We start from the raw sequence: 25,324 nt of genomic DNA on the forward strand, positions 1-25,324 counted from the left end.
AGACATTCCTCTCTATACTTCATGATATTTTACAGTTTAATATTACAGGAGTCATTTGCGTTAAGCAGAAAGGAATTTAATGTAGTATTTTTTTTCTGTAATTGATTTGTATGATAAAATATTTATGTAGGGCAGAAGAACATCCCAGTTAATAAACCACTGAATTGGTTCTGAACCGTTTGATTAAGATGACTCCAGTGAGATTATTTGATTCGTCATTGGTTCCCTGCTGATTCTCAGGTTCCAGATGAATCGATTGGGTACTCTGTGTTTTGCACCTTGAGAAATGAATCGATTGGGTACTCTGTGTTTTTCCCTTGAGAAATGAATCGATTGGGTACTCTGTGTTTTTCCCTTGAGAAATGAATCGATTGGGTACTCTGTGTTTTTCCCTTGAGAAATGAATCGATTGGGTACTCTGTGTTTTTCCCTTGAGAAATGAATCGATTGGGTACTCTGTGTTTTGCACCTTGAGAAATGAATCGATTGGGTACTCTGTGTTTTGCCTTTGAGAAATGAATCGATTGGGTACTCTGTGTTTTTCCCTTGAGAAATGAATCGATTGGGTACTCTGTGTTTTGCACCTTGAGAAATGAATCCATTCAATACAGTTTGTTTTGCCCTTCAGAGCTGCCTTCCCAAAATAACCATCTGTCTCAACCACTGAGACACACACACACACACACACACACACACACACACACACACACACACACACACACACACCCAAAAAATATTGGAGGGGTTGTGCCCGCCTGTCTAGCTGGCATTTGACAGAGTGTGCAAAGCTGTCATCAAGGCAAAGGGTGGCTACTTTGAAGAATCTCAAATATAAAATATATTTTGATTTGTATAACACTTTTTTGTTTACTACATGATTCCATACGTGTTATTTCATAGTTTGTTTTCACTGTTATTCTACAATGTAGAAAATAGTAAAAAAAATTAAGAAAAACCCTGGAATGAATACCTTAGGTCCAAACTTTTGACTGTTACTGTATACAAAATATAAAAAATGTCTCTCACGTCTAAACCTATTGAGAGAGAGCAAGCGCCAACTCACAGGGTTCTACTGTTTAGTATCCCCGGTACAATATAAACAAATGGAATAGTCCCAAAAGTGCAAAACCCTAAGATAAACCAAGTGCAAGTATTTTACACATATTTTACACGTTTTTGACCTAGTCCTAGTGTGTGTGTGTGTGTGTGTGTGTGTGTGTGTGTGTGTGTGTGTGTGTAGTTTTTGATTCGTTGCTTGAAAAAGTAGTTTATTCCATTTTACACGGAAACAAAAGTTGTTTTTTAACTGGAAACCGTTTTGTTTGACTGTCGGAGGGAGTGACGGCGAGTCATGTGCGCTCTACCAAAGATAGGCACTTTAAGTCACCAAATTCATTCGAAAATAATCAACCCGATCAGAAACGTCTTGGTCACGACTTTTATTACCTAAATGGTGTAGTCTGATGTGCTGTGTTTAAGTCCGAATTTTGGAGTAGGCTATATTTGCGGGAATGATTAGCCTATACGAGAGTCCACACACATAGCCACTCCGCGACACAACACAACTTCATATGCGCTCATGATACGGTAGTCTGTAGACCAGAAGCGCTGTTGTTTTCATCCACTTACTTAAACGAGACAAGAAAATAATCGGCCTACCTTTCTGTAATGTCAACCATCGAAAATACAACAATTCCCCGTCTGTCTCTATGCAATATGTTGTGATAATGGATCATCTGTACGAATAGGACTTTGCTATAACAGAAGCAATCAACGGCAAAAGATCGGAGGTGCGTCTTTTTTTTCCGTTTTTATGGATCACATTCTCCCAAAATTTTTATTTTTCTCTCTCCGCTGTCGCTTGATAACTAAATGAGGCCACAAGTGGAGATGGATCACGGAAACACCGAGCCTGGAAAGGGAAATGTTTTCTGAAAGTAGCGGGAACGTTACTAGATAATGTAGCAGTAATAATATGACAATATTTAAAGGCAGTAAGGCGTTATAATAGTAATAATAATATAATACTCCATTAGCATAAAAGTAATGTTATTATGTAACACGATTTACTGTTGTAACATATTACCCCTGACACTGTGTGTGTCTGTGTGTGTCTGTGTGTGTGTGTGTGTGTGTGTGTGTGTGTGTGTGTGTGTGTGTGTGTGTGTGTGTGTGTGTGTGTGTGTGTGTGTGTGTGTTAGTGCTCTGCTTACCCGACCCAAGCCCGAAAGGGCCCAGATATTATACATTGGGTTTAGTGCTCGGGTATCACTGAATTCATCACTAACATTTTGAAGCTCATTCGCTCAGTACTCTGCTCCTCAGTAGAGCCAAATCTGATCTGACTAAGATCATAGCGTGTTGTCAGAAGTGCTTCACAGAAAGAAGATTATTTCACAGAAAATAATCATGTTCCTTGTTTTTTTTGTTTTGAGTGATGAAAAGTAGCTTACAGCTAGCTCACTGCTCTCTCCTGCCTCTTCACTGAGCAGCCCAAGGGGAGCCGTTGCTATGGATACTCACAGCCTGAGAGCGGCACGAGCAGAGTGCACACAGAGCGAGCTGAGCGCAGGGAGCGAGTGGATTTACTCAAATATTTCAGGTTTTGGGCAGGGCCGGGTCTTAAAATTGGCAGAAGCAATCGCGCCTGGGTAGGGCTCGGGCTTAAAATTCATGGTTCTAGTGTACGTGTGTGTGTGTGCGTGTGTGTGTGTGTGTGTGTGTGTGTGTGCGTGCGTGCGTGCGTGTGTGTGTGTCCCTCTCACCTGCTGGTTCTCGTCATATGTCTCTCCCTCCTGCTGATCTCCCTGTGGCTCTCCTTCCATGGCCTCCTGCCCATACTCCTCAGGCTGTGGATACACACACACACACACACACACACACACACACACACACACACACACACACACACACACACACACACACACACACACACACACACACACAGACACACACACACACACACACACACGTCCTATTTCACCACAACACTACTTTTCATTTTACAAATAATGAAATAAATAAAGTGTTAGTGAACTGTCAGTGAGAGATAGTCCAGTACAGTAGGCAGGAAACACAGTGTAAGTACTTTGTACACTTGATGATAATGAGATAATACGGACTACAAAGGGAAGCACAGTCGAGAGCTGCTTAGTGACACGAGCCTACCAGACGAGCTAAACTACTTCTATGCTCGCTTCGAGGCAAGCAACACTGAAGCATGCATGAGAGCATCAGCTGTTCCGGACGACTGTGTGATCACGCTCTCCGTGTGAGTAAGATGTGAGTAAGACCTTTAAACAGGTCAACATACACAAGGCTGCGGGGCCAGACGGATTACCAGGACGTGTAGTCCGAGCATACGCTGACCAACTGGTAAGTGTCTTCACTGATATTTTCAACCTCTCCCTGACCGAGTCTGTAATACCAACATGTTTCAAGCAGACCACCATAGTCCCTGTGCCCAAGAACACTAAGGTAACCTGCCTAAATGACTACCGACCCATAGCACTCACGTCTGTAGCCATGAAGTGCTTTGAAAGGCTGGTTATGCCAAACCTTAACTCTATCGTCCCAGACACCCTGGACCCACTCCAATTTGCAAACCGCCCCAACAGATCCATAGATGATGCAATCTCAATTGCACTCCACACTGCCCTCACCCACCTACAGTAGGGGCTGGTGGTAGTCTATAGTGATATAGGGGCTGGTGATAGTCTATAGTGATATAGGGGCTGGTGATAGTCTATAGTGATATAGGGGCTGGTGATAGTCTATAGTGATAGAGGGGCTGGTGATAGTCTATAGTGATATAGGGGCTGGTGGTAGTCTATAGTGATATAGGGGCTGGTGATAGTCTATAGTGATATAGGGGCTGGTGATAGTCTATAGTGGTATAGGGGCTGGTGGTAGTCTATAGTGGTATAGGGGCTGGTGATACTCTATAGTGGTATAGGGGCTGGTGGTAGTCTATAGTGGTATAGGGGCTGGTGATAGTCTATAGTGATATAGGGGCTGGTGATAGTCTATAGTGATATAGGGGCTGGTGATAGTCTATAGTGATATAGGGGCTGGTGATAGTCTATAGTGGTATAGGGGCTGGTGATAGTCTGTATACTAGTGATATAGGGGCTGGTGATAGTCTATAGTGATATAGGGGCTGGTGATAGTCTATAGTGATATAGGGGCTGGTGGTAGTCTATAGTGATATAGGGGCTGGTGATAGTCTATAGTGATATAGGGGCTGGTGATAGTCTATAGTGATATAGGGGCTGGTGATAGTCTATAGTGGTATAGGGGCTGGTGGTAGTCTATAGTGATATAGGGGCTGGTGATAGTCTATAGTGATATAGGGGCTGGTGGTAGTCTATAGTGATATAGGGGCTGGTGATAGTCTATAGTGATATAGGGGCTGGTGATAGTCTATAGTGATATAGGGGCTGGTGATAGTCTATAGTGGTATAGGGGCTGGTGATAGTCTATAGTGATATAGGGGCTGGTGATAGTCTATAGTGATATAGGGGCTGGTGATAGTCTATAGTGATATAGGGGCTGGTGATAGTCTATAGTGGTATAGGGGCTGGTGATAGTCTATAGTGATATAGGGGCTGGTGATAGTCTATAGTGGTATAGGGGCTGGTGATAGTCTATAGTGATATAGGGGCTGGTGATAGTCTATAGTGATATAGGGGCTGGTGATAGTCTATAGTGATATAGGGGCTGGTGATAGTCTGTATACTAGTGATATAGGGGCTGGTGGTAGTCTATAGTGATATAGGGGCTGGTGATAGTCTTTTGTGATATAGGGGCTGGTGATAGTCTATAGTGATATAGGGGCTGGTGGTAGTCTATAGTGATATAGGGGCTGGTGATAGTGTATAGTGATATAGGGGCTGGTGATAGTCTATAGTGGTATAGGGACTGGTGATAGTCTATAGTGGTATAGGGGCTGGTGATAGTCTATAGTGATATAGGGGCTGGTGATAGTCTATAGTGGTATAGGGGCTGGTGATAGTCTATAGTGATATAGGGGCTGGTGATAGTCTATAGTGGTATAGGGGCTGGTGGTAGTCTATAGTGATATAGGGGGTGGTGATAGTCTATAGTGGTATAGGGGCTGGTGGTAGTCTATAGTGGTATAGGGGCTGGTGATAGTCTATAGTGGTATAGGGGCTGGTGATAGTCTATAGTGATATAGGGGCTGGTGATAGTCTATAGTGATATAGGGGCTGGTGATAGTCTATAGTGATATAGGGGCTGGTGATAGTCTGTATACTAGTGATATAGGGGCTGGTGGTAGTCTATAGTGATATAGGGGCTGGTGATAGTCTTTTGTGATATAGGGGCTGGTGATAGTCTATAGTGATATAGGGGCTGGTGGTAGTCTATAGTGATATAGGGGCTGGTGATAGTCTATAGTGATATAGGGGCTGGTGATAGTCTATAGTGATATAGGGGCTGGTGGTAGTCTATAGTGATATAGGGGCTGGTGGTAGTCTATAGTGATATAGGGGCTGGTGATAGTCTATAGTGGTATAGGGGCTGGTGATAGTCTATAGTGATATAGGGGCTGGTGGTAGTCTATAGTGATATAGGGGCTGGTGATAGTGTATAGTGATATAGGGGCTGGTGATAGTCTATAGTGGTATAGGGGCTGGTGATAGTCTATAGTGATATAGGGGCTGGTGATAGTCTATAGTGATATAGGGGCTGGTGATAGTCTATAGTGATATAGGGGCTGGTGATAGTCTATAGTGATATAGGGGCTGGTGATAGTCTATAGTGATATAGGGGCTGGTGATAGTGTATAGTGATATAGGGGCTGGTGTGTGTGTGTTTGCCTTGTGTTTGTGTTTCCGGTGTGTGTGTTTGCATGTGTGTGTGTTTGCATGTGTGTGTGTTTGAGGTGTGTATTTTTGCGGTGTGTGTGTGTTTGCGGGGTGTGTGTTTGCGGTGTGTGTGTTTGCGGGGTGTGTGTTTGCGGGGTGTGTGTTTGCGGGGTGTGTGTTTGCGGGGTGTGTGTTTGCGGGTTGTGTGTTTGAGGGGTGTGTGTGTGTTTGAGGTGTGTGTGTTTGCGGGGTGTGTGTTTGCGGGGTGTGTGTTTGCGGGGTGTGTGTGTGTTTGCGGTGTGTGTGTTTGCGGGGTGTGTGTTTGAGGTGTGTGTGTGTGTGTGTGTGTTTGCGGTGTGTGTGTGTTTGCGGGGTGTGTGTGTTTGCGGGGTGTGTGTGTTTGCGGGGTGTGTGTGTTTGCGGGGTGTGTGTGTTTGTGGGGTGTGTGTGTTTGTGGGGTGTGTGTGTGTGTGTTTGCGGGGTGTGTGTTTGCGGGGTGTGTGTGTTTGTGGGGTGTGTGTTTGAGGTGTGTGTGTGTGTGTGTGTTTGCGGGGTGTGTGTTTGCGGGGTGTGTGTTTGCGGGGTGTGTGTTTGAGGTGTGTGTGTTTGCGGGGTGTGTGTGTGTGTGTTTGCGGGGTGTGTGTTTGTGGGGTGTGTGTGTGTGTGTTTGCGGGGTGTGTGTGTTTGTGGGGTGTGTGTTTGAGGTGTGTGTGTGTGTGTGTGTTTGCGGGGTGTGTGTTTGCGGGGTGTGTGTTTGCGGGGTGTGTGTTTGAGGTGTGTGTGTTTGCGGGGTGTGTGTGTGTGTGTGTGTTTGCGGGGTGTGTGTTTGCGGGTTGTGTGTTTGCGGGGTGCGGGTGTTTGAGGTGTGTGTGTTTGCGGCGTGTGTGTGTGTGTGTTTGCGGGTGTGTGTTTGTGGGGTGTGTGTTTGAGGTGTGTGTGTGTGTGTTTGCGGGATGTGTGTGTTTGCGGGGTGTGTGTTTGCGGGGTGTGTGTTTGAGGTGTGTGTGTTTGCGGGGTGTGTGTGTTTGTGGGGTGTGTGTTTGAGGTGTGTGTGTTTGCGGGGTGTGTGTGTGTGTGTTTGCGGGGTGTGTGTTTGCGGGGTGTGTGTGTGTGTGTTTGCGGGGTGTGTGTTTGCGGGGTGTGTGTTTGCGGGGTGCGGGTGTGTGTTTGCGGGGTGTGTGTGTTTGCGGGGTGTGTGTGTTTGAGGTGTGTGTGTTTGCGGGGGGGTGTGTTTGCGGCGTGTGTTTGCGGGGTGTGTGTTTGAGGTGTGTGTGTGTGTGTGTGTGTGTGTTTGAGGTGTGTGTGTTTGCGGGGTGTGCGTTTGCGGGGTGTGTGTTTGAGGTGTGTGTGTTTGAGGTGTGTGTGTTTGCGGGGTGTGTGTTTGCGGGGTGTGTTTGCGGGGTGTGTGTTTGAGGTGTGTGTGTTTGAGGTGTGTGTGTTTGCGGGGTGTGTTTGCGGGGTGTGTGTTTGCGGGGTGTGTTTGCGGGGTGTGTGTTTGAGGTGTGTGTGTTTGAGGTGTGTGTGTTTGAGGTGTGTGCGTTTGCGGGGTGTGTGTTTGAGGTGTGTGTGTTTGAGGTGTGTGTGTTTGCGGGGTGTGTGTTTGAGGTGTGTGTGTGTGTGTTTGCGGGGTGTGTGTTTGAGGTGTGTGTGTTTGCGGGGTGTGTGTGTGTGTTTGCGGGGTGTGTGTTTGAGGTGTGTGTGTTTGAGGTGTGTGTGTTTGAGGTGTGTGTGTTTTCGGGGTGTGTGTTTGCGGTGTGTGTGTTTGCGGGGTGTGTGTTTGAGGTGTGTTTTAGTCGTACGGTCATGTCAGATGGGAACTCGTCCTTCTTCCCCAGGCCGGTGGCAGCAGCGATATTCCCCATGGCTCCACCAGCAAGGTCCTTCGCTGCAACATCACAGGCACCACATTATTAACACACACACACACACACACACACACACACACACACACACACACACACACACACACACACACACACACACACACACACACACACATCAAACACACACACACACACACACACACACACACACACACACACACACACACACACACACACACACACACACACACACACACACACATCAAACACACACACACACTAACACACACAAACACACACACATCCACTGATGTTTTTGTTCTCTAGTAGACTCGTCTCGAAGGCGTTATATCTTTAACAGTCTAATCCTGTTTGGTTTGTTGTCCTAGTTTGACTCACTGTATCTTTACCAGTCTAATCCTGTTTGGTTTGTTGTCCTAGTTTGACTCGAAGGCGTTATATCTTTACCAGTCTAATCCTGTTTGGTTTGTTGTCCTAGTTTGACTCGAAGGCGTTATATCTTTACCAGTCTAATCCTGTTTGGTTTGTTGTCCTAGTTTGACTCACTGTATCTTTACCAGTCTAATCCTGTTTGGTTTGTTGTCCTAGTTTGACTCGAAGGCGTTATATCTTTACCAGTCTAATCCTGTTTGGTTTGTTGTCCTAGTTTGACTCGAAGGCGTTATATCTTTACCAGTCTAATCCTGTTTGGTTTGTTGTCCTAGTTTGACTCGAAGGCGTTATATCTTTACCAGTCTAATCCTGTTTGGTTTGTTGTCCTAGTTTGACTCGAAGGCGTTATATCTTTACCAGTCTAATCCTGTTTGGTTTGTTGTCCTAGTTTGACTCGAAGGCGTTATATCTTTACCAGTCTAATCCTGTTTGGTTTGTTGTCCTAGTTTGACTCGAAGGCGTTATATCTTTACCAGTCTAATCCTGTTTGGTTTGTTGTCCTAGTTTGACTCGAAGGCGTTATATCTTTACCAGTCTAATCCTGTTTGGTTTGTTGTCCTAGTTTGACTCGAAGGCGTTATATCTTTACCAGTCTAATCCTGTTTGGTTTGTTGTCCTAGTTTGACTCGAAGGCGTTATATCTTTACCAGTCTAATCCTGTTTGGTTTGTTGTCCTAGTTTGACTCGAAGGCGTTATATCTTTACCAGTCTAATCCTGTTTGGTTTGTTGTCCTGGTTTGACTCGAAGGCGTTATATCTTTACCAGTCTAATCCTGTTTGGTTTGTTGTCCTGGTTTGACTCGAAGGCGTTATATCTTTACCAGTCTAATCCTGTTTGGTTTGTTGTCCTAGTTTGACTCGAAGGCGTTATATCTTTACCAGTCTAATCCTGTTTGGTTTGTTGTCCTAGTTTGACTCGAAGGCGTTATATCTTTACCAGTCTAATCCTGTTTGGTTTGTTGTCCTAGTTTGACTCGAAGGCGTTATATCTTTACCAGTCTAATCCTGTTTGGTTTGTTGTCCTAGTTTGACTCGAAGGCGTTATATCTTTACCAGTCTAATCCTGTTTGGTTTGTGCACCAGAAGCAGGTCCCACTGGTGTTCTGATCCAGGCTAACTTGATTGAAACTTGGAAGAGATTAAGTATCTTGCTGTTGTGATAATGTAACACTGATGTCAATGTCTGAACCAGAGACTTAACAGTAGACTTACCTGAACCAACACCATCTTTGGCCTTGGTGCCTGAAAAGAGAGAAAAATACATGTTACTATATTAAAATGCTACATTATCCCACCATTATCACACATCATGTCTCGCTACATATAAATGCTACATTATCCCACCATTATCACACATCATGTCTCGCTACATATAAATGCTACATTATCCCACCATTATCACACATCATGTCTCGCTACATATAAATGCTACATTATCCCACCATTATCACACATCATGTCTCGCTACATATAAATGCTACATTATCCCACCATTATCACACATCATGTCTCGCTACATATAAATGCTACATTATCCCACCATTATCACACATCATGTCTTGTTACATATAAATGCTACATTATCCCACCATTATCACACATCATGTCTTGCTACATAAAAATTATACATTATCCCACCATTATCACACATCATGTCTTGCGACATAAAAATGATACATTATCCCCCATTATTACACATTGTGTCTTGTTACATATAAATGCTACATTATCCCTCCATTATCGCACACCGTGTGTTTCTACATTCGAATGTTACATTATCCCTCCATTATCATACATCATGTGTTACCACATAAACATGCTACATTATCTTTGCATTATTATACATCATGTGTTAGCCCATAAAATGTGACATCATCCCTCCATTATCATACATCGTGTGTTACTACTTTAAAATGCTACATTACCCCCACCATTATCAAACATAATGTTTTACTACCTTCCAATCCTACATTGCCATACATAAAGATAATTATCACACTCAATGGAGTTACCAGCATATTCCTCTTTACTAGACATACAGTATATGAGGCATTACCGTATAAACAAAACCTCTAATGCTTTACTACAAATACAGTAAATGAGGCATTACCATATAAACAAACCTCTAATGCTTTACTACAAATACAGTAAATGAGGCATTACCGTATAAACAAAACCTCTAATGCATTACTAGACATACAGACAGACCAGTCAGTCAGAGGCCAGACAGACAGATGAGTGACGGTGCTCTAGTGACGAGGATGAGCTGAGCGAAGAGCACCCAGAGTCGTGATGTAGAGAGAGAGAGAGAGAGAGAGAGAGAGCGTTTGGGTTAACTTCACAGCTAGGAGCCATCAGAGCTAGGAGCCATCAGAGCTAGGAGCCATCAGAGCAAGGAGCCATCAGAGCTAGGAGCCATCAGAGCTAGGAGCCATCAGAGCAAGGAGCCATCACAGCTAGGAGCCATCAGAGCTAGGAGCCATCAGAGCTAGGAGCCATCAGAGCAAGGAGCCATCAGAGCTAGGAGCCATCAGAGCTAGGAGCCATCTGGAGTAAGGAGCCATCAGAGCTAGGAGCCATCAGAGCTAGGAGCCATCTGGAGCTAGGAGCCATCTGGAGTAAGGAGCCATCAGAGCTAGGAGCCATCAGAGCTAGGAGCCATCAGAGCTAGGAGCCATCAGAGCTAGGAGCCATCTGGAGCTAGGAGCCATCTGGAGTAAGGAGCCATCAGAGCTAGGAGCCATCAGAGCAAGGAGCCATCAGAGCAAGGAGCCATCAGAGCTAGGAGCCATCAGAGCTAGGAGCCATCTGGAGCTAGGAGCCATCTGGAGTAAGGAGCCATCAGAGCTAGGAGCCATCAGAGCAAGGAGCCATCAGAGCAAGGAGCCATCAGAGCTAGGAGCCATCAGAGCTAGGAGCCATCAGAGCTAGGAGCCATCAGAGCTAGGAGCCATCTGGAAAAATGAGCCATCACAGCTAGGAGCCATCACAGCTAGGAGCCATCAGAGCTAGGAGCCATCAGAGCTAGGAGCCATCACAGCTAGGAGCCATCACAGCTAGGAGCCATCAGAGCTAGGAGCCATCAGAGCTAGGAGCCATCTGGAATAAGGAGCCATCACAGCTAGGAGCCATCAGAGCTAGGAGCCATCAGAGCTAGGAGCCATCACAGCTAGGAGCCATCAGAGCTAGGAGCCATCACAGCTAGGAGCCATCACAGCTAGGAGCCATCAGAGCTAGGAGCCATCAGAGCTAGGAGCCATCAGAGCTAGGAGCCATCTGGAATAAGGTACAGCAACATTCATTCTCATTCTAGAGGTAGAAAATTAAAGCCTCTGAGCAGTCTGTTTATTCCATTTAATCCACAATACATTATTTAGATGAAAAATTCACTAATGTATGTGGAACTGTTTCAGAACGGTCCATATTTCTCTGGAGGGTGTAGACTAAAATGGCTGCCATGGAATTACTGCATGTGATGTCATTTAGAATGCTCATTTAGTAAACCACAATGACCAAACAAACTCGTTTGCTAGTGCCAAATGCCACCTTATTCCCTATACAGTGCATTACTTTTCATCAGAGTCCTATGGGCCCTGGTCAAAAGTAGTGCACTAAATAGGGAATAGGGTGCCAACCATGGTCAAAAGTAGTGCGCTAAATAGGGAATAGGGTGCCAACCCTGGTCAAAAGTAGCGCGCTAAATAGGGAATAGGGTGCCAACCCTGATCAAAAGTAGTGCACTAAATAGGCAATAGGGTGCCATTTGGGACGAAGCTTTATCTAGGGTTTTGACAGGCCTCATTCACTACAGGAACACCACAACCCCACCAGCTATCTGAAGGGTTGTAAAGACCTCTATCTCTGATCAGTCTCCGCCATCAGCCCTGTCTATCTGCTGCCCTGTGATGACATCCCTTACTGTCCCTTACTGTCCCCTGTCTATCTGCTGCCCTGTGATAACTTCCCTTACTGTCCCTTACTGTCCCCTGTCTATCTGCTGCCCTGTGATAACATCCCTTACTGTCCCCTGTCTATCTGCTGCCCTGTGATAACTTCCCTTACTGTCCCTTACTGTCCCCTGTCTATCTGCTGCCCTGTGATAACTTCCCTTACTGTCCCCTGTCTATCTGCTGCCCTGTGATAACATCCCTTACTGTCCCCTGTCTATCTGCTGCCCTGTGATAACATCCCTTACTGTTCCCTGGGGGCCACTAACAGAGTTGGGTGATGGATAGCCTCTTTCAAAAGAAGAGTACCTAAACACAGAGAGAGAGAGAGAGACAGAGAGAGAGAGAGAGAGAAAGAGAGAGAGAGAGAGAGAGAGAGAGAGAGAGAGAGAGAGAGAGAGAGAGAGAGAGAGAGAGAGAGAGACAGAGAGAGAGACAGAGAGAGAGAGACAGAGAGAGACAGAGAGAGAGAGAGAGACAGAGAGAGAGAGACAGAGACAGAGACAGAGACAGAGAGAGGTGTACTGTACACTAAAGAGAAGTACTGGAAGCCGATATAATGAGGTGTACTATGGTTTTCTCATTCCACTTTGCTGTACGCGCTTGTCTTCCTGCTGGGAAGGAAAAACAATAACGGCCACTTATCATGAAAGGTATGAAACTGAGGAGCGTTTGAAGTAAGTGGCATTGAATAACATTCATTTTCTCAATTTCTACAACCAGAAACAGCATGTTCAAATGTCTGTGCTTTTAGAGGTGGGTAGCTCCATTAGGATCTCTTCCTTCCTTCCTTCCTTCCTTCCCTTCCCCTCCCCCTCCACTCTCTTCCCCCTCCCCTTCGCCTCCCCTTCTCCTCTCCTCTCTAGGCAGTCTGCTAAGCTGGCTAGTCCGTCTACAGCAGCAGCTGTCAAAAGTGGTCTGTCGACCTATCGACTTCTCTCTCTCAACCGTCCTCCACCAATCACATTCTCGCTCACCCATCCTTCATTTTGGGTGATCATTAGCCAGCTGGACAACAGTCAAGAAACTGTATGAATGTATGTAACATTAGAATTTCTACACAGTTTCAATTTGGTTTTAGTCATTTTTAAGTATATTGTTTTGGATACTTCCCCGGGCCGGATTGGACTCCCTCGTGGGCCGGAAAGTTTGACACCACTGCTATAGATACATCTGTATCTGGGCTCTGGATTCTGGTATCCATTATATACATACTGTACTGTACATATCATAATTTTTGTCAGACACAGGTAGTCTATACATCTGTAACATTCTCTATACATGTATACCTGTATACTCTATACATACTGCAAATAAAACCTATTCTATGCACATTTCTGTTAGCAACTAATTAGTTGGCGTTATAGAAGGCAACATAAAGCCCTGTAATTGTCCCTCAGGTCCCCTGGAGACAGCTTCTCACTGTGTCCCTGACTCACAAGCTGTCACCATACAATACACCTAATACATTGACATAAGGCATGATGGCCTGCTGTCTTCACCCATAGCTCCCCCCTCCCATCTACCTCCCCCTTCTCCTCACCTCTTGTTCCAATTCCTCAACCCTCCTCCTCTCACCCTTGGTTCAGTACCTCACCCCTCCTCCCTAACTCCAATACCTCCCCTCTACCTCTACCCCTCTCCTTCATCCTCTCACCCCTCCTCCCTCCCCCCTGCCTCATGCAGGTCAGGTTGAAGGACCTCTGGACCACTACAGCCCAGGGTTCCTATTCAGTAGGTGGAAAACGTTTTGAAATAGAGTAAAAACAATTACTTTCCATTGCAAAACGTTTGCTACAATGTTCCCTACTGAAGGCGACCTTACATTTTAGTCATTTAGCAGACGCTCTTATCCAGAGAGACTTACAGTAGTGAATACATACATTTCATTTTCATTTCATGCATATATTTTTTTATTTTTTATTTTTATTTTTATTATATATATTTTCTTTACTGGCCCCCCGTGGGAATCGAACCCACAACCCTGGCGTTGCACACACCATGCTGGCGTTGCACACACCATGCTGGCGTTGCACACACCATGCTGGCGTTGCACACACCAAGCTGGCGTTGCACACACCATGCTGGCGTTGCACACACCATGCTGGCGTTGCACACACCATGCTGGCGTTGCACACACCATGCTCTATCAACTGGAAGACAGGAAGATACAGGGCCTACTGTATGTAATGACCCCTTGACCTTCTTTCACATTTTGTTGTGTTACGAAGTGGGATTGAAATAGATTTAATTGTCATTTTTTGGTCATTGATAAAAGACAAAATATTCCAAAATGTCAAAGTGAAAAGAAAATTATTTTTAAAAAAAAAACGAATTAAATTACTGATATATAAAGCCTAAATTATTTCAGAAGTAAAATGTGGCTTAACAAATCACATAATAAGTTATATGGACTCACTTTGTGTGAAATAATAGGGGTTGACATGATTTTTGAATGACCATTTCCTCTGTCCCCCAATACATACAACATCTGTAATGTTGCACAGTTGGTTAAGGGCTTGTAAGGAAGCATTTCACGGTAAGATCTACACTTGTTGTATTTGGCGCGTGTGACTAATACAGTTTGATTTGATTTGATAAGATCCCTCAGTCAGGTATTGAATTTCAACCACAGATTCAACAACAAAGACCAGGGAGATTTTCAAAAAGCCTCAAAAAGATAGGCAGTGATTGGTAGATGGGTAACAATAACAAATCAGACATTGAATATCTCTTTAAGAGTGGTCAAGTTAATAATTATGCTGTGGATGATGTATTAAAACCACCCAGTCGTCCTTCTGATGTATTACAGTGCATTCGGAAAGTATTCAGCCCACTTGACTTTTTCCAAATTTTTGTTATTTTTCCACAACCTTATTCTAAAATGGATTAAATGAAATAAATATCTCAGAAATCTACACTCATTACAACATAATGACAAAGCGAAAACAGGTTTTTAGAATTTTTTTGCAAATTTATTACAAATAAAAAACAGAAATACCTTATTTACATAAATATTCAGACCCTTTGATATGAGACTTGAAATTGAGCTCAGGTGCATCCTGTTTCCATTGATCATCCTTGAGATGTTTCTACAACTTCATTGGAGTCCACCTGTGGGAAATTCAATTGATTGGACATGATTTAGGAAGGCACAAACCTGTCTATATAAGGTCCCACAGTTGACAGTGCGTGTCAGAGCAAAAACCAAGCCATGAGGTCGAAGGAATTGTCCGTAGAGCTCCGAGACAGGAATGTGTCGAGGCAAAGGTCTGGTACCAAAACATTTCTGCAGCATTGAAGGTCCCCAATAACAAAGTGGCCTCCGTCATTCTTAAATGAAAGAAGATTGGAACCACCAACACTCTTCCTAGAGCTGGACGCTCAACCAAACTGAGCAATCGGGGGAGAAGGGCCTTGGTCAGGGAGGTGACCGAGAACCCGATAGTCACTCTGACAAAGCTCCAGAGTTCTTCCGTGGAGATGGGAGAACCTTCCAGAAGGACAACCATCTCAGCAGCATTCCACCAATCAGGCCTTTATGGTAGGGTGGCCAGAAGCCAGTCCTCACTAAAAGGCACATGACAGCCCGCTTGGAGTTTTCCAAAAGGCACCTAAAGACTCTCAGACCATGAGAAACAAGATTCTCTGGTCTGATGAAATCAATATTGAACTCTTTGGCCTGAATGCCAAGCATCACATCTGGAGGAAATCTGGCACCATCCCTACAGTGAAGCATGGTGGTGGCAGCATCATGCTGTGGGGATGTTTTTTACACTAGTCAGGATCAAGGCAAAGATGAACAGAGCAAAGTACAGAGATCCTTAATGAAAACCTGCTCCAGAGCGCTCAGGACCTCAGACTGGGGCAAAGGTTCACCTTCCAATAGGACAACGACCCTAAGCACACAGCCAAGACAATGCAGGAGTGGCTTTGGGACAAGTTTCTGAATGTCCTTGAGTGGCCCATCCAGAGCCCGGACTTGAACTCGATTGAACATCTCTGGAGAGACCTGAAAATAGCTGTGCAGCGATGCTCCCCATCCAACCTGACAGAGCTTGAGAGGATCTGCAGAGCGCAATGGGAGAAACTCCCCAAATACAGGTGGGCCAAGAAGACTCAAGGCTGTAATCAATGCCAAAGGTGCTTCAACAAAGTACTGAGTACAGGGTCTGAATACTTGTGTAAATGTGATATTTCAGTTTAATTTTTTTTATACATTTGCAAACATTTTGAAAAACCTGTTTTTGCTTTGTCATTATCGGGTATTGTGTGTAGCTTGATGAGGTCAACAATGACCTAAATGACAGAGTGAAAAGAATAACGAAAGTATGCAACGAGGCACTAAAGTAATTCTGCAAAAAACACGGCAAAGATATATATTTTTGGCCTAAATGCAAAGCCTTATGTTTAGGCCAAATCCAACACAACACATCACTTGAGTAACTGCCTCATTATTTTCAAGCATGGTGGTGGCTGCATCATGGTATGGGTATGCTTGACATTGACAAAGACTGGGGAGTTTTTCAGGATGAAAAGAAACAGGATGGCGCTAAGCACAGGCAAAATCCTAGAAGAAAACCTGCTTCAGTTTGCTTTACACCAGACACTGGGAGAGGAATTCACCTTTCGTCAGGACAATAACCTACAACACAAGGCCATATCTACACTGGAGTTGCTTACCAAGACAGTGAATGTTCATTAGTGGCCAAATTACAGTTTTGATTTAAATCTGAACGAAAATCTATGACAAGACTTGAACATTGATGTCTAGTCATGATCCCCAACACCTTCAAAGAGTTTGAAGATCTTTTTTTTAAGAATAGTGTGTAAATATTGCACAATACAGGTGTGCAAAGCTCTTGTGTGACTTACCCAAGAACACTTACAGCTGTAATCGCTGCCAAAGGTGATTCTATCATGTATTGACTCAGGGAGGTGAGAACTTATCTAATCAAGATATATTACTGTTTGATTTTTCATTAATCTTTAAAAGATATTAGCATTTTTCTTCCATTTTGACCTTACAGAGTATTTTGTGTAGATCGTTGACAAAAAAATTACAATTAAAACCATTTTAATCCCAGTTTATAACACAATAACATCTGACGAAATCCAATGGAAGTGTAGACTCAGAAAAAAGGGTTCCAAGAGGGTTCTTTGCTGAAGGTTCTACCAAGAACCGTTTTGATCAGAAGAACCCTTTTGGAAGACAAGGGTTCTTTGTAAGGCAAAAGGTTCCACCTAGAACCTTTAACATCATAAGAACCGTTTTTTGGAAGAAAGGGTTCTTTGACGGTTCTTTGGAAGGCAGGAAGGATTCTACCATAGAACCATCTATAATATTTCCCAGCATGCTTTATTGCAGGGATATTTTCAGAATAGTTTGTTTTACTGTAATATCTGTGTTTTTGCATGTCCATTGATTGGTTGGATAATGTTGTGCTACACATAGATAGATAACATACAGTTTTCTAAATGAATCTGTTAGTAATTGGAATTATTGCAAACATTACTGTTTGAGTTAAGATAAATGAGATAGTCTCAGTATTCAATCTTCCCTGCCCTGGCAGTCATTCTGAATGCAGGTTACGGGTCGTTAACAATTCCACTTATTGGATATCCTAACTATGACTGGATTCCAATAGGTATAACACATCACTTTGCAATCCAGCATGATTAAAATATATATTTTTTTCAAATGTAACCTTTATTTAACTAGGCAAGTGAGTTATTTACAATGACGGCCTACACCGACCAAACCTGGACGATGCTGGGTCAATTGTGAGCCGCCCTATGGGACTCCTAATCACGGCCGGTTATGATACAGCCTGGAATCAAACCAGGGTGTCTGTAGTGTAGTCTCTAGCACTGAGATGCAGTGCCTTAAACCGCTGCGTCACTCAGGAGCCCAAAATCATAATGTGACTTGCAGGTGTGGCCTGTAAACCAGGAGTTTCCTAATACCACCGTGCTAGTGAATAATTAGTCTCTCAAAGAAAGGCCTTATGATGTATGTAATGTATTGTCTATAGATGGTGTGTGTATATGGATGGTGTATATAGATATGTATGTAATGTATTGTCTATAGATGGTGTATATAGATATGTATGTAATGTATTGTCTATAGATGGTGTGTGTATATAGATGGTGTATATAGATATGTATGTAATGTATTGTCTATAGATGGTGTATATAGATATGTATGTAATGTATTGTCTATAGATGGTGTGTGTATATAGATGGTGTATATAGATATGTATGTAATGTATTGTCTATAGATGGTGTGTGTATATAGATGGTGTATATAGATATGTATGTAATGTATTGTCTATAGATGGTGTGTGTATATAGATGGTGTATATAGATATGTATGTAATGTATTGTCTATAGATGGTGTGTGTATATAGATGGTGTATATAGATATGTATGTAATGTATTGTCTATAGATGGTGTGTGTATATAGATGGTGTATATTGATATGTATGTAATGTATTGTCTATAGATGGTGTGTGTATATAGATGGTGTGTATAGATATGTATGTAATGTATTGTCTATAGATGGTGTATATAGATATGTATGTAATGTATTGTCTATAGATGGTGTGTGTATATAGATGGTGTGTATAGATATGTATGTAATGTATTGTCTATAGATGGTGTATATAGATATGTATGTAATGTATTGTCTATAGATGGTGTGTGTATATAGATGGTGTATATTGATATGTATGTAATGTATTGTCTATAGATGGTGTGTGTATATAGATGGTGTATATTGATATGTATGTAATGTATTGTCATAAATAATGAAACGTTCAATACTAGTAAGCCCGGTGGAACCATTCATAGACGGTTCTAGGAAGAACTCTCCAAAGATAAAATGGTTATTGGTAGAACCCTTCATAGAGGGACCTAGGCAGAACCCTCCAAAAGATAAAATGGTTCTTGGTAGAACCCTTAATAGACAGTTCTAGGAAGAACCCTCCAAAGATAAAATGGTTCTTGGTAGAACCCTTCATAGAGGGTTCTAGGCAGAACCATATATACAGGGGGTTCTTTGAAGAACCCTACATAGAGGGTTTTAGATAGAACCCTGCGTAAAGTGTTCTATCCAGCATCAAAAAGGGTTGGCCTATGGGGACGAACCAAAGAACCCTGTATAGTTCTACTTAGAACCTTTTTTTTCTAAGAGTGTATATGGCCATAGTCACAAAGACTTCCTCAGCCCGGGACGATATATTATTCATGTTCAGTCAGACACACACCTCAGCAAACCATTCACTGTCATTTACAACATCTGAATCCCCTGGTCAAATACAATGTCAGTGCCTTCGTTTATTAAATATATCAGTGAGCACATCTTGGTCATTGGTCAATGTGCATCTTTTCCCTGTACATTATGTCCATATCATAATGCCCTGCATATAACGAAGACAGCCACTGGCAACCTCCTCCTTCCATACATTTATAGTGCACAATCCACAGTAGCCTACAGAATGAACCCCAATTAGCCTACATATTGAACCCATGATAGCCTACATAATAAACCCCATAGTAACCTACAGAATGAACCCATAGTAACCTACAGAATGAATCCATAGTAACCTACAGAATGAATCCATAGTAACCTACAGAATTAACCCATAGTAACCTACAGAATGAACCCATAGTAACCTACAGAATGAATCCATAGTAACCTACAGAATGAATCCATAGTAACCTACAGAATGAACCCATAGTAACCTACAGAATGAATCCATAGTAACCTACAGAATGAATCCATAGTAACCTACAGAATGAATCCATAGTAACCTACAGAATGAACCCATAGTAACCTACAGAATGAACCCATAGTAACCTACAGAATGAACCCATAGTAACCTACAGAATGAACCCATAGTAACCTACAGAATGAACCCATAGTAACCTACAGAATGAATCCATAGTAACCTACAGAATGAACCCATAGTAACCTAGAGAATGAACCCATAGTAACCTACAGAATGAATCCATAGTAACCTACAGAATGAATCCATAGTAACCTACAGAATGAATCCATAGTAACCTACAGAATGAACCCATAGTAACCTACAGAATGAACCCATAGTAACCTACAGAATGAACCCATAGTAACCTACAGAATGAACCCAAAGTAACCTACAGAATGAATCCATAGCAACCTACAGAATGAATCCATAGTAACCTACAGAATGAACCCATAGTAACCTACAGAATGAACCCATAGTAACCTACAGAATGAACCCATAGTAACCTACAGAATGAATCCATAGTAACCTACAGAATGAACCCATAGTAACCTACAGAATGAACCCATAGTAACCTACAGAATGAACCCATAGTAACCTACAGAATGAATCAATAGTAACCTACAGAATGAACCCATAGTAACCTACAGAATGAACCCATAGTAACCTACAGAATGAACCCATAGTAACCTACAGAATGAACCCATAGTAACCTACAGAATGAACCCATAGTAACCTACAGAATGAATCCATAGTAACCTACAGAATGAACCCATAGTAACCTACAGAATGAACCCATAGTAACCTACAGAATTAATCCATAGTAACCTACAGAATGAATCCATAGTAACCTACAGAATGAACCCATAGTAACCTACAGAATGAACCCATAGTAACCTACAGAATGAATCCATAGTAACCTACAGAATGAACCCATAGTAACCTACAGAATGAACCCATAGTAACCTACAGAATGAATCCATAGTAACCTACAGAATGAACCCATAGTAACCTACAGAATGAATCCATAGTAACCTACAGAATGAACCCATAGTAACCTACAGAATGAACCCATAGTAACCTACAGAATGAACCCATAGTAACCTACAGAATGAATCCATAGTAACCTACAGAATGAACCCATAGTAACCTACAGAATGAACCCATAGTAACCTACAGAATGAACCCATAGTAACCTACAGAATGAATCCATAGTAACCTACAGAATGAATCCATAGTAACCTACAGAATGAATCCATAGTAACCTACAGAATGAATCCATAGTAACCTACAGAATGAACCCATAGTAACCTACAGAATGAACCCATAGTAACCTACAGAATGAATCCATAGTAACCTACAGAATGAATCCATAGTAACCTACAGAATGAACCCATAGTAACCTACAGAATGAACCCATAGTAACCTACAGAATGAATCCATAGTAACCTACAGAATGAATCCATAGTAACCTACAGAATGAATCCATAGTAACCTACAGAATGAACCCATAGTAACCTACAGAATGAACCCATAGTAACCTACAGAATGAACCCATAGTAACCTACAGAATGAACCCATAGTAACCTACAGAATGAACCCATAGTAACCTACAGAATGAACCCATAGTAACCTACAGAATGAACCCATAGTAACCTACAGAATGAACCCATAGTAACCTACAGAATGAACCCATAGTAACCTACAGAATGAACCCATAGTAACCTACAGAATGAACCCATAGTAACCTACAGAATGAATCCATAGTAACCTACAGAATGAACCCATAGTAACCTACAGAATGAATCCATAGTAACCTACAGAATGAACCCATAGCACAGACCAAATGCAATATAGGCCGCGAGGGATCAATTATGCTTTCACTACTACACGCTTCAAAGAGAACCCATGACATCCTATTAAAAAGGATGACGAAAAGACCCACCCCTATTCCAACCAATCAAGGAAAAGTACATTGTCTCTGGACCTATAGCGTCGCTTAAACGAGGCGTTCTAAATGTCAGCGTTCTCAACTCTTATTGGTCGATGCAGCCGTCAAGCAATTTCTGCCTGTGCATAATAACGCACTCGCTCGGCAGGCACTCGTGATGTGTGCATGGGTTAAATTGAAGCCGTGAACGTCACACGGTGCCCGGATTATCCAAATCAGAGTGATTTCGGTCTACCGTTCTAAAGGTCCGGTCTTACCGATAAACATGGCGCCTTCTTTAGTCTTCTCCGCCGCCAGCGCGGCTCCTTCCTTAGTCTTCTCCGCGGCGATAGCCATGCCGTCTTTAGCTTTGGACAACCCTTTCATGAACACATCCATGTCGACCCTGGTCCTGGAGCTCTGGAGAGATGCAAAGAACCAATCAATCACTTTCCATGATAGTCTATTTGTACCGGCCTATAGTCCTATACCGTAGTCATGTGGTAGGACTGGTACTAGTTATATACTAACGGATAGATACATCGAAAGTCCTGAAACGGAGCGTTTTAATTATGTTATGATGAATTATTTTGTATTCGGTAGGGTCCTGGAGATCTGGAGAGAAAGGAATGGGATCCCATTACAGCACTGGTCCTCTGTAGTTTACTATGCGTTATTATATATATATATACAGTTATGTGGTGCTCGTTACACGGTAATGAATGACGGATTGATTGCTCTGGAGAGAGATGGACCACGAATGGATAGACATACCGATTAAAATAACACCTGTCCATGGTGCTGAAAAAGCGCGTTTTAATTCTCTATTCTGAATGACTTTTATTCGGTATTTCTCGGTTATGGGACTGAAGTTGATTGATTGGCAGATAACGGGATGTTGATAGCTTTAACGCATGTAACTAGCTGTCACTGTTTCCCCCCTTTTCTTCCTTCTAAGACCATATCTTTACTTTTCCCCCCTTTTCTTCCTTCTAAGACCATATCTTTCACTGTTTCCCCCCTTTTCTTCCTTCTAAGACCATATCTTTCACTGTTTCCCCCCTTTTCTTCCTTCTAAGACCATATCTTTCACTGTTTCCCCCCTTTTCTTCCTTCTAAGACCATATCTTTCACTGTTTCCCCCCTTTTCTTCCTTCTAAGACCATATCTTTCACTGTTTCCCCCCTTTTCTTCCTTCTAAGACCATATCTTTCACTGTTTCCCCCCTTTTCTTCCTTCTAAGACCATATCTTTCACTGTTTCCCCCCTTTTCTTCCTTCTAAGACCATATCTTTCACTGTTTCCCCCCTTTTCTTCCTTCTAAGACCATAGCTGTCACTGTTTCCCCCCCTTTTCTTCCTTTTAAGACCATATCTTTCACTGTTTCCCCCCCTTTTCTTCCTTCTAAGACCATATCTTTCACTGTTTCCCCCCTTTTCTTCCTTCTAAGACCATAGCTGTCACTGTTTCCCCCCCTTTTCTTCCTTTTAAGACCATATCTTTCACTGTTTCCCCCCCTTTTCTTCCTTCTAAGACCATATCTTTCACTGTTTCCCCCCTTTTCTTCCTTCTAAGACCATATCTTTCACTGTTTCCCCCCTTTTCTTCCTTCTAAGACCATATCTTTTACTGTTTCCCCCCTTTTCTTCCTTCTAAGACCATATCTTTCACTGTTCCCCCCTTTTCTTCCTTCTAAGACCATATCTTTCACTGTTTCCCCCCTTTTCTTCCTTCTAAGACCATATCTTTCACTGTTTCCCCCCTTTTCTTCCTTCTAAGACCATATCTTTCACTGTTTCCCCCCTTTTCTTCCTTCTAAGACCATATCTTTTACTCTTTCCCCCCCTTTTCTTCCTTCTAAGACCATATCTTTCACTGTTTCCCCCCTTTTCTTCCTTCTAAGACCATATCTTTCACTGTTTCCCCCCTTTTCTTCCTTCTAAGACCATATCTTTCACTGTTTCCCCCCTTTTCTTCCTTCTAAGACCATATCTTTTACTCTTTCCCCCCCTTTTCTTCCTTCTAAGACCATATCTTTTACTGTTTCCCCCCTTTTCTTCCTTCTAAGACCATATCTTTCACTGTTTCCCCCCTTTTCTTCCTTCTAAGACCATATCTTTCACTGTTTCCCCCCTTTTCTTCCTTCTAAGACCATATCTTTTACTCTTTCCCCCCCTTTTCTTCCTTCTAAGACCATATCTTTTACTGTTTCCCCCTTTTTCTCTTTCCCCTTTTTCTTCCTTCTAAGACCATAGCTGTCACTTTGTGTCTAGTCTTTCTTTGGTAGTGATGACGGAAGAATGAGAGGATTACAGGAAGCCTCTCCTCCCTGGTCACAGTTGGCCTCGATAGCCGATCCTCTGCCATACACCAGTCATTATAGTAAACGTACCTTATTATTATTATTCCCACGTCCTCCCTTCCCTTTCTCCAAATGTCATGAAATATCAGGAGAGAGAGAGAGAGGGGGATTGTTTTTAAATGAAATGTTTATATTTGCTCGCGGTCATTAATTATTAGTTGTAATTTTAGTCTTAATGTCCGTTCGAGCCGAGGACCAGTCAGGAAGTTGAATGTGAAATAGCGCCTATCTGATGTACCTATTTAACTAAGTGCATTACCTGTAATATTACCCAGCCCTACTATTATATGTGGGGGAAGCGGAGGGATAAAAAACCCTGATGCTCATCACGGGCACCAAGGACAATATGTATTTTCTCAATAAATACCTATATGTCTACATATGACAGAAAACAAATATTTATATATATATATATTTTTTTTTAATCAAATACACGATTTAATCAATAATTTCGATGTGTAAATATTATAATAATTATTAGGCTACTGTATCTTGTAGAGAACGCCCATTCAGGAAATTATGTCTCGTCAATTTTCTCATCAAATGCAACAATTGCTCTTTCGGCCTTTCACCAGGTTTCCATTTGACACTGATTTAATTCAACGCGTTGGTTATCTATAATTGACACGGATCAGTTACATAATAAACTATAATATGTGTAGCCTACAATGATTCCACCTCCCTCCTATAACAACGTACCGTTATAATGTCGATATTTTTTTCTCCATACAAACTCCTACATGTTTTTTCTTTCTCTCGACGCCAGACACAAATATCACAACAAACATCATGAAATCATCTTACCTTTTTGTTACAAAGATGACTTGTTTCTATTGCCCAGCTGATTGAAATATCGCCTGGAATGGGAGCTGCTGTCAGGGACTGATCGCTTGGTAGGTGGGCCTTCCTCGGGATTGTCTATCCGACCAATAGGAAGCGGCCGGTCACGTAGCCTCTTTTTCATTGATCATATCAACAGCACGACATCATCATCATCATCACTATCATCATCATCACTATCATCATCAACAACATAGTCTTTACCCCCTTTAAAATAGAAAACACGTTATAACATAATTTGTTATTATTTTCATTCAGCAGAGTATAATGTTGTTCCGACAGACACTTAGTAATAGTAGTATCAGCAGGTCTGCCAATTATACGATTATTATCAATGTAACTGAAAATGTTCTCTAACTGACAATGTTCTCT

At 42.5% G+C, this 25,324-nt stretch overlaps 1 protein-coding gene across 1 annotated transcript in view; it reads right to left on the reverse strand.

The window, feature by feature from the left end:
- The window catches only part of LOC106604112 (beta-synuclein), a 27,865-nt gene extending 2,817 nt beyond the window's left edge, over nucleotides 1–25,048 (reverse strand). The window contains exons 1-5 of the mRNA XM_082975006.1: nucleotides 24,917–25,048; nucleotides 22,029–22,170; nucleotides 9,317–9,346; nucleotides 7,628–7,713; nucleotides 2,766–2,849 (exon numbers count right to left, since the gene is read on the reverse strand). Coding sequence (XP_082831132.1) covers nucleotides 2,766–2,849; nucleotides 7,628–7,713; nucleotides 9,317–9,346; nucleotides 22,029–22,149 — 321 coding nt within the window. The 5' untranslated portion in view covers nucleotides 22,150–22,170; nucleotides 24,917–25,048. The remainder of the gene's footprint in view (nucleotides 1–2,765; nucleotides 2,850–7,627; nucleotides 7,714–9,316; nucleotides 9,347–22,028; nucleotides 22,171–24,916) is intronic.
- Nucleotides 25,049–25,324: the final 276 nt, after the last annotated feature.

Source organism: Salmo salar, chromosome 05, assembly GCF_965601325.2.
Source record: "Salmo salar chromosome 05, fSalSal1, whole genome shotgun sequence".
Taxonomy (NCBI): Eukaryota; Metazoa; Chordata; class Actinopteri; order Salmoniformes; family Salmonidae; genus Salmo; species Salmo salar.